This window comes from Alligator sinensis, unplaced genomic scaffold (assembly GCF_000455745.1).
Source record: "Alligator sinensis unplaced genomic scaffold, ASM45574v1 scaffold1329_1, whole genome shotgun sequence".
Taxonomy (NCBI): domain Eukaryota; kingdom Metazoa; phylum Chordata; order Crocodylia; family Alligatoridae; genus Alligator; species Alligator sinensis.
The window spans coordinates 398,753-408,399 of NW_005842460.1; the positions used below are offsets into that span (position 1 = coordinate 398,753).

A 9,647-nucleotide genomic window follows, 5' to 3' on the forward strand; every position below is an offset into this window, starting at 1 on the left:
GCGGGCTGGAGGCCACGGCTTGAAATCCGGCCCCCGGGCAGGGCCCTCGTCCGCCCGCCAGCCCTGGAGCCGGCGCAGCGCCCAGGGGAGAGCGCAGCGCCCCGGAGGAGCAGCCTCCCCGCCAGAGCCGCGTCCTGCCCGGGTGGGTCACAGAGCAGCGGTGTGGGTCCTCGCCTGCTCCCACGCCCCGGCTCCGCTCCCGGGATGGGAGGATGCTGTTCGCCGGGCAGGGGAGAAGGAGCCGGGAGGGAGCAGGAGGGGTCCCGGCGGGGTGCCCCAGACCAGCTCGGTCTCACCGTGCCCACCCCAGTGCCCAGGCAGTGCCATGCACAAGTTGCGAGGGGCCAGCAGCTGCCTGAGCCAGGGGGAAAACCCATGCAGGGACAACCCACGGGGCCGAGACGTTCACCCAGCCCCGCGCGTGACGTCCGTGGAAGGGTCCCGCTCGTTCCAGATGCCGCGGGCCCTTACCTAGAGCACAGCGGCGTTGGGGCTTGCCGTGCTGCTGCGAGCATCGCCCGTACATTTGGGTCCCGCTGAGCACAGGGAGAGCAGAGCTGGGCCTTTCGTCCCAGGCAGATGCTGGCGCAGGGGGACTGGGGTGGGATGAATGTCGCTGCCTGGGGCTGGTCTGCCGACAGCATTGCCTGGCTCGAGGGCACTGCACGCTGTCCCGTCACTCCCTATTGCTCCCTGTCTCTCGTGCCCCAGCGAAATTACTGTCTGATTTGCCCCCTCCTCCTGTGCTGCCTCTCCCTGCACTCTGCCCTCTTCCCCAGCTCACCAGCGGGCAGGGGCAATGTCTCCTTTGCAGGGAGCTGTGGGTGGGGGGAGCTGTGTACAGGCTCTGGGGTTGTGGAGGAGCCAGGCTGGAGGGCCAGGAGGGGCCCTACGGGGCTGAGAGCCAGGCAGGGTCCTGCTGGGACCGGGCAGTGCACTGGGGGGTTCACGTGCGGCTGGGCGGTGCAAGGGGGTGTTGTGCAGCTGGGTTGGCAGTGCCCTTGCAGTGGGACTTCCCTGTGGGGGCCCCACGGGAGCTGTTCCCACTCCCCACACCCTGTGTCTGGGCTGGGTGGGAGCGTGGAGATGGGAAAGTGGGTCAAGGGCCTGGTTCTCCCTTCACAGGATAATGAAGTGTGTCATCTCCTTCCCTGCAGACACACCAGAGGCATGACACCGCCACCGGGCCCTGTGCGTTAGTGGTGGGAGAGCGAGAGCTGGGAGGAGGTCTCCCTTGGCAGAGACTATGGTCGTTGAGCTGGCACCAGCCTCAGCGACCCCACAGCTGCCAGAGCTGGCAATAGGGAATAACCTCCCCACCCCAGAAATGTGGCGCCAGCTCTTCCGGGGCTTCCGCTACCAGGAGGGCGAGGGGCCGCGGGGGGTGTGCAGCCGCCTGCGGGAGCTGTGCCAACGCTGGCTGGGGCCCCCGCGCCGCAGCAAGGAGCAGATGCTGGAGCTGGGGGGGCTGGGGGCGGTCCCGGGCACGAGATGCGGAGCTGGCAGTGGGCATGCAGCATGGAGACCTGCGCCGAGGCCATGACCCTGGCCGAGGGGTTTCAGCCGGGGCAGGAGGAGGACGAGAAGGTCCAGGTGAGAGCATTTCATACTGAACCTCGATGTCGCAGTCCCCATTCCCATGTGTCTGGGGGCTGTTCCCTCCCACCCCAGTCTCCCAGGTCCTGGTTCCCCGGTGACATATTTGGCTTGCCTCAGGTCACAGTGCAGGTGAAGATCGAGGAGGTGTCCTCAGACAAGAGGGTGTCCGCTGGGGCAGTGTGGGGACCTGTTGATTCTTGGCTGGAGCATCCCCAGCCCCATCATGTGGACGTGCTCCAGGAGGAGGCAGGACAGGGTGCAACCCCTGAGCCCCTGGATGAGCTGCTTCATGTCCTCAAAGAAGAGCACATACCCCAGCAAGACTCAGGTGATGTACCGCCTGGATCTTGATACCTGAGCAGCTGCCTAACACTGGGGATGAGAGACTTGAATCTCAGCCCTTGCCTAGCTCTAGAGTGACCGGGATTGAATCTGTCTGAGTGCATGGTGGGGTGGGGTGGTCTCTGTTATTGGGGGCACTGGCTTTTCTCACTGCATGTGTGCAGCACCCAGCAGAAAGGCCCTGTCTCGGTTGGGCCTTGCAGTGCCCCCCCGGGAACGATCCATAATTATGTTCCAGTTGTCCCCCTCTCATCATCCTCTGTACTCAACACTGGGCTGGCTAGTGCAGGTATTGGGGGAACTGGGTTTGCCCAGTGACTTTCCTGGTTTGTGTACAGTTAACAAGAGGCCTCTCTCCTGCTGCAGGTTCCCCTTACACAGAGGAGACTTGGGACCTGTCGGCACATGAAAACTCCTTGGGCTCGTTCCCTGCACAAGCGTCTTCCCTAGGGGCAGGTAGGGAGCAGCTTTCCAATAGCAGGAGGCCCCATCACGTGGGAAAAGCAGCACCGCCAGGTCTAACCTGTGGATTCCCTTTCCCACCCCGCAGATGCAGGGATCCCGAGCGAGGCTGAGGAGCAGCTTCCCGAGGCAGATCCTGCCAACCTGGAGATGCAGAGGATTCCCCCAGGGAGACCGGGGGAGAGAGGATCCCTGACATCTGAGCCAGGCCTACTACAGAAGGTGCAAGGCCAGCCTCCAAAGCGGAGGGAGAGCATGGAGGTAAGCGTGAAACTAGCTTCGTTTGAGTATGGGAGTGCAGCTGGGGCAGAGCCGAGGAGGAGCCAGGAGCGCGGGGAAGAATTTGGGGAGTCCAGAGAGTAGAAGACAAGTAAGCAAGACTGCATCCCCGCTGAGCCAGCTGTGACGGCCTCTGGCATAGCAGGAGCTCGCTCTGCAGGGCAGATAGCCAGGAATGCTGGCACTGGAAAGCCTGGCGGAGCCAGGGTTCGCAGCCTCTAGAAGTACAGCCTTAAAGACTGATTAAAATAGATTGTATGAAGACTGTAAAAACCAAGGAAAAGCCCCTCTGGGTACTCGGTGACACCAGCCAGCACCAGGGAGCACAGAGCAGTGGACACTACAGCTGAGTCTGATGCATCTAGGATTGCAGAGCCCAGCCGTCTCTGCAGCTGGTCCCAGGAGGGTCCCTCCAAGTCACCCAAGGCCGGATCAGCCTCAAGGGTGGGTTGTTTGCTAGGAGCGAGCAATGTTTCGGGTGGCTAGAGGGAAAGTCAGCGTTGGCACTGATGCATCTAGGAATGCAGGGTGCAGAGAGGATGCCTGCACCATCTCTCCAGAGGAGACTGGCTAAAGCGGATAAATGACCTCCTCTTTCAGCAGAGCAGTAGCCACATCACGTCAGCTGAGTACTGGGGAAGTTTGCATCCCTACCTGGCATGGCTAAGCTTGCAGATCTTTGTAGGAAAGAGCAAAGGTCAGGGATGCTTGGGCTGGAGGAGACGAGAGCAGGGGATGCTGATGTAACGCTTGTGACTGCAGCTCCGGGAGGTCTTTGAGGCCGTGGCTGTGTACTTCACGCGGAAGGAGTGGGAGCTGCTGGGAGATGAAGACAAGGTGCTTTACCGGGACCAGATGCTGAGGAATTTCCATGCCCTCGTTTCCCTGGGTAAAGCTCTGGTTCTTGCTTCTCCGTGGAGCCATGCGAGCTCTGAAGTTTATTGTCTTCTCCCTGTTTTTCAACAGTCATGACCTTTTGGCTGGTGGTTTAAATCTGCTTCCTCTGCACTGCTCTGTCAGTGATCAGGCCTCTCTCCTGTTTCATGAGATATATATCCTCCTTCATTTGATGCAGTTGCCTTCATTTGAGTCGTCCCCATTATTGTAACTCCTGGTGCTTCCATATTAGCAGTTTCTTGGCTCTTCCCCAATTTGTCTAACCCCTGGTACTCCCCTATTCAGTAGTTCCTTTGCAAGATGATCTCCCTTAGGGTCACCAGGGGACGGCGATCCTAGTTTAAAGCCCTGAGCATGCTCCGATTGTTACAAGTGTTTGGACGGGACACATGAAGCAGGAGAGGGAGGAGATCAGAATAGTTCCCCAAGGAACACCTCTGAGTGAATCTGTATACAGATGCTGGGAGCCGGGTCGAACGAGCGTGCTTCCTCTTTCCAGTAAAACACTGAGTTTGGGGGTTTTTCTCCACATCCGTCACCAGCCTGTATCTTTGTCCACCGTCAACGGTGCTACTGTGAGTTCTGCGTCCTGTGTATCCTCCTGAATGGCCCACGCCTTATTTCATATGACGATGCTTCCAGTGACTGGCCCACTATCTATTCCTGGTTTCTGCCTGTCATGCCATTTTTTGAATCCTAAAAGTCCACTTATGTCCTCCTTTGCATGCCCATTAGAGTGTTTGAATCCACCAGGTCTGTTCCCAGACTCCAAGCTGGTACCAGATAGAGAGCAACCAAAGATCACCACCCTTTCTATGCTTCCCCCAACAGGCTATCGAGGTCCCACACCAGACTTAATCTGCCACATCCGGCGAGGGGAGGTGGAGCTGTGGGTCTGCGAAGAGGAGAAACTTGGAGAAAACCCCTGGTCTGGCAGCTTGTGTCAAAGTGAGCATCGATACGTCCCCTGTCCCTACCGCAGCACAGCACTGCTCGATGCCCAGAGTGACGGGGAGTGCTCAGACCCGGGAAACCTGCCCTGAGCCGCGTCCATGAGTTCCAGCTAAAAAATGGCTGAGCCTGATCGGTGTTGTCCAGGCACACGTGTGTTCCCACTTCATGCAAGTCAGTGATGTTCAGTTGGAAACGGTCCCCTTTTTCCTCCCTTACTTGGGTGCTGGGACATGAAAACCCTCTTCACCCCTTTAGCAATGTCTCCTATCATCTTTCTCTCTTGAGACGGAGCCCTGGGCCCTTTGCTGGAGGGCTCTCTCACAGGAGACATATAATGGTCAGATAATGCTTGGGCCAGCAGGGAGTCAAGGAGTCAGATAATGCTTGGGCCAAAGCTTAGCCTGCTGTCTCAATTTTACATACATCTTGGGGCCACCTGGAATTATACAATTGTACATTAATTATAATAGTGCATATAATAATTATACACTAATTATACAATTTTACATACGTAGCAGGGACACCTGGAATACCTTGGGCTGCAATTTCCATCTTCACTCAGCAATGTTCGAGCCCTATAATGCCGTGTGGCAGGGCAGGATCTGGTTTGAATCTCCCTGTGGCACCTATCACCGTTGGCAGACGCCCCGGGGTTTATTAAGGATTGGACTAGAGAGAGACAGGAGCTCTGCTGTCCACTGCTGCTGATCCTATTGCTCAGTTTGAATGGGAAGTCCCATCCTCCCTTCTGCAAGAGCCAGGAGTAGAAAGGTTGGGTTTAATCAGTGCCTCAGGCTGTATCCTGGCTGCTGGGTGCGGGTGCAGTCCAGAAACGTTCCTGTTCGGGAGGCTATCAACGGCTCAGTGTTTCCACCAGAATTGCCTGTTTTCTGCTCCATCTTTCAGGCAGATGTTAAAGCCATGAGATCTGAGACAGCGTGCTCACTTGCACTTGGAGCTCTTGTTCTCCTGGAGTAACTTAAGGCCCGGCCGTACTCTGGGGCACATCCCAGCACGGGCAGGTAGCAGGGCTTTCCCTTTCAGAGTTGGACAGGGACTAATTCCTGGGCTCCCTTCTTCTCCCAGCAGATGCTGAGACATTAGCCAGAGCTGAGCCGCGGCTTCCTAACAAAACGTCTGCAAACCCGAAGCCCTTTCCAGCCAGGAACCAGCTACCCACTCAGCCAAACCAGACCAAAGAAGAGAGCCAAAGGAGCCCTGTATGCAAGGAGGGATTCAAAAAGCAGAGAGACCTGAGGAGCTGCAAGGGCAGGGATCTCAGGTGGGAAGGGTGTTATATATGCCGAGAGTGTGGGGAGAGCTTTGGGGACAAAGAGGAGCTCAGGGCACACGGGCGAACCCACAGGAGGGAGAAGACCTACCCGTGCGCTGAGTGCGGGAAGAGCTTCCAGCACAAGTACAGTCTCCGCAGGCACCAGAGACTGCACTCGGGGGAGCGCCCCCACCTCTGCCCCAAGTGCGGGGAGAGTTTTGTCTCCCTGAGTGATGTCCGACTTCACCAGCGTGTGCACAGGGGGGAGAAGCCCTACTGCTGCACCCAGTGCAGGAAGAGTTTCACCCGGTGGGATCGGCTCCAGGGTCACGGGCGCGTGCACACGGGGGAAAAGCCGTTTTCCTGCTCCCATTGTGGAAAGCGCTTCACCGAGAGCTCAACGCTCACACAGCACCTCCGCGTGCACACAGGGGAGAGGCCGTTTTCCTGCACCCAGTGTGGGAAGAGCTTCACCGACAGCTCAAAACTCACAAGCCACCTCCGCGTGCACACAGGGGAGAGGCCGTTTTCCTGCACCCAGTGTGGGAAGAGCTTCACCCACAGCTCCACGCTCAAGCGGCACCGGCGCCTGCACACGGGGGAGAAACTATTCTTTTGCACCCAGTGCGGGAAGAGCTTCACCGACAGCTCAAAACTCACAAGCCACCTCCGCGTGCACACGGGGGAGAAGCCCTTCTCCTGCTCCCAGTGTGGGAAGAGCTTCACCACGGGCTCAACGCTGACACAGCACCAGCGTGTGCACACGGGGGAGAAGCCCTTCTCCTGCCCCCAGTGTGGGAAGAGCTTCGCCCACAACTCCACCCTCACAAAGCACCTGCGCGTGCACACGGGGGAGAAACCGTACGGCTGCGTGGAGTGTGGGAAGTGTTTCCGGCAGAGCGCCGCCCTGACCAAGCACCTGAGAACTCACAGGGACCGGATCCTGCTGCTCGGACAATGGGAACCCAGCCGCAGGGACCACCTCCCTTCCTAATCCTGACCTGAACTGGATGCGCCTCTTTACTGACCCCCCATGGAGCCTCTATTTCAGGTTGCTGTGACCCCAGCCTGGAGGCCTGTGCTGCTTCTCCATCACAGACTCTGGTGGGCCTCTTATCCAGGCCCCCCAGCCTTTCCCCAGTCTATGCAGCGCTTCTGCAATCCAGGCGTCGCTGTAGGTTTTCGCCAAGATGAGCGCCGTGGCTCCTGTGTCTTTGAGAACAAGGTCCTGCTGCTTCCAGAGTCCCACCCCAGCGAGCTCCAGTTGGCTCTGCTCCTTCATATGGGAAGGATTGCCACCCGCACGCAAGTGTGGCAAGGCAGGTCACGTCCCCAGTGCCAGCCACCATATAGCGGCCAGCTGGAATGGTGCCGGCAGAGCCCATGCCAGCAGCGGGCTCAGGCCCAGGAGCTATGTCCCTTTGGAGTCCAGACTACCCCTGTCCTCCAGATCCCAGTTGTGTCCGTCCCTCCCCAAGCCGTTTTCCCCTGGATCCCTGCTCCTGGATGCACCATCCATAGAGACAGCCCTCAACTACCATAGTTCCTGTTGTATCCCCCAAGGATCCTTCCAGAGGAGAGCAGCCCTTGCTCCATAACCGAAGTGCGGACAGCCAGGACTGCTAAAGCACCTTGCGGGCTCCCTCCCCGCTTGGTTAAAGTTAACCCGTTCCTTCCCAGGGTAGAACGGCATACAAACACAGCGGGGAAACTGAGGCATGCCCCATGATGAGAGAAGTGGTAGAGTCGGGCGTATACTGCGAGGTGCATGGCGTGTGCAGGGCCAGGAGGTGGTGCTGAGCTGCTGCCTGGTGGGGATGTCCCCCTGTAAGAGGGGAGCTGATGCACGGTGAGGACAGGGAAGTGATGGGGAAGGCCAGGGTCACCCACATCAGGGAGTGCCCCAGCTGCTGCTTCGCCCCCACCGCTAGTGCTGTAGACAAATGCGAGAGACCGGAAATCTGCCCCGTGCCCTCCCTGCCCTTCACCCTCCCATGGCACAGCACAGGGGGGCCCAGGCCAGGCACTACTACTACCACTAACTGAACAGAGAGGAGGGCAGAGCCTGTTGCCATTGCTACACTCCACCATTTTTTAACCTTTCCTTGATTTCTCCCAACCACATCAAGCCCTGTTCACTGGACTGCTTCCAGGCCAGCTTTCCATCCAGGCCATGGCATGGCCCAGTCCTCTCATGCCTGGTACCTGCCCACAGTCGGGGCACCATGCTCACCTGGTCTCACCCACCATGAAAAGGAGCAGAAGCTGTGCAGGAGAGGGGACCTGCGAGTGTCAGGTCTCAAGGAATATCAGAAATGGTTACATCACCTGGGTTTTTAAGGTGAAGCTGGATCTCCCAGTGGGGCTATGGGAAATGCTGAGAGCCAATCGGCAATCCTGGCTAGAAAGCCTGAAGCACGTTGCTCTCCACGTACTTCTTAAGTGACTAAATCTGACTTTTCACTCTGAAAATCTACCAGTTTTACAATTAACTCACCTTGAGTGCTTTTTAATAACCCGTGTGGCATCAGGGCAGTGTCTGTCATTGCCCCCCCTCCTTTACCTGTAGCAGATTTGGGTGTTTTTTGGCCAATGTGTCTTGTATTTGTGTTACAGGGTTGGTCATATAGTTTTAGAAACAGGTTAGTCGGGGACTTGTATGGGATGGTTTGGCTAGGGCTGACTGTCTCAAACAGGGAGTTTAATTACATGACCCATGGAGGTTCATTTCAGCCCTACTTTCCTTTTGCTTTTCCATGGGTTGGTATTGAACATGGTGTCTGTGTGGCCGGGGGAGGCACTTACTGAGTTTTGGTGAGTTGTTGCAGGCTGGGTTGGCAGCCCCCTCCCCTCCCCTCCCCCCCACCCCCCCCACACCAGCTCACCACTAATCCCTAAGTGGCCCTCTGGCCCAAATACTTGCCCACCCTGATCTAAGAGCAGAGGTGAGTGGACAGAAGTTAGAAGGAACTGAACCTTTGTTCCCCCCTTCTCCACGTACCTTCTCCCCTGTCCTGAGTCCGCATCATGCGGCCAAGCTGATGACACTGTGTTCCCGTGTGCCACTTCGGGCCATGTGGGTGCAGCTGGTGTGGCTCCTGCCTGACCCAGCCACGTGCCGGGGACTCGGGGGCGGCTAGAAGCCGTGCCAGGGTTGGGCAGGAGCTGCTCTAGGGATGGCAGGAGCTGTGCCAGCTGCTCCAGCTGTGCCCATGTGGCGCAACCCAAAGTGGTGTGTGGGAACACAGTGTCGCATCACATTAGGTGTGCCCAGGCCCTGGCCCAGCAGAGCCCTCTTTCCCCTGCACGCCCTCCCCACCAGCAGGGAGAACCTTACTTGAGCTTCAACTCATTAGGGGCTGGGCCCTGGTCTGTGAATGACCGCAGGGTCAGAGCTGCACACTGGGCAGAAGCCTGGCCAGCTCAGTGCCCCCTGCCTCAGAGCGTGCACCGGGCACCGGGGAGGGATGTAGCTGCCGCTGCTGCATGGGCACGTTCATGGACCTTTGCTCCAAGCTCGCCCCCCTGCTTCAGCACCAAACATCGGGCTTTGATGCCCCACGTCCATGGAGACAGGTCATAATGGTAATCTGGAAACTGGCAAATCCTGACAGCATTCAGTGCTTGGCCAACCAATTTGGTGTAGCGAACACATGGGCAACGCTTGCCATGCACAAAGTGGGGGAGGAAATTCTGCAGCAGCTGGGGCGTCAGATGCTTTGGCATGGGGATCCAGGTGTGGTGACTGCTGCCTTCAAACAGCTGGAGTTCCTGAACTGTGTTCAGGCCATTGATGGGACCCACATCCCCATTCTGTCCTGCCCTCACCGTGCCTCAGCTT

At 58.0% G+C, this 9,647-nt stretch overlaps 1 protein-coding gene across 1 annotated transcript; it reads left to right on the forward strand.

Annotated features, from left to right (window-relative positions):
* Positions 1–6: 6 nt before the first annotated feature.
* Positions 7–9,641, forward strand: LOC112551421 (zinc finger protein 829-like). Its single transcript, XM_025212419.1, is given in 9 exon segments — positions 7–142; positions 1,158–1,483; positions 1,486–1,593; positions 1,717–1,927; positions 2,308–2,397; positions 2,492–2,664; positions 3,445–3,571; positions 4,411–4,527; positions 5,620–9,641. Coding segments are annotated over 8 exon segments (2,244 nt in total). The 5' UTR covers positions 7–142; positions 1,158–1,246; the 3' UTR covers positions 6,801–9,641.
* Positions 9,642–9,647: the final 6 nt, after the last annotated feature.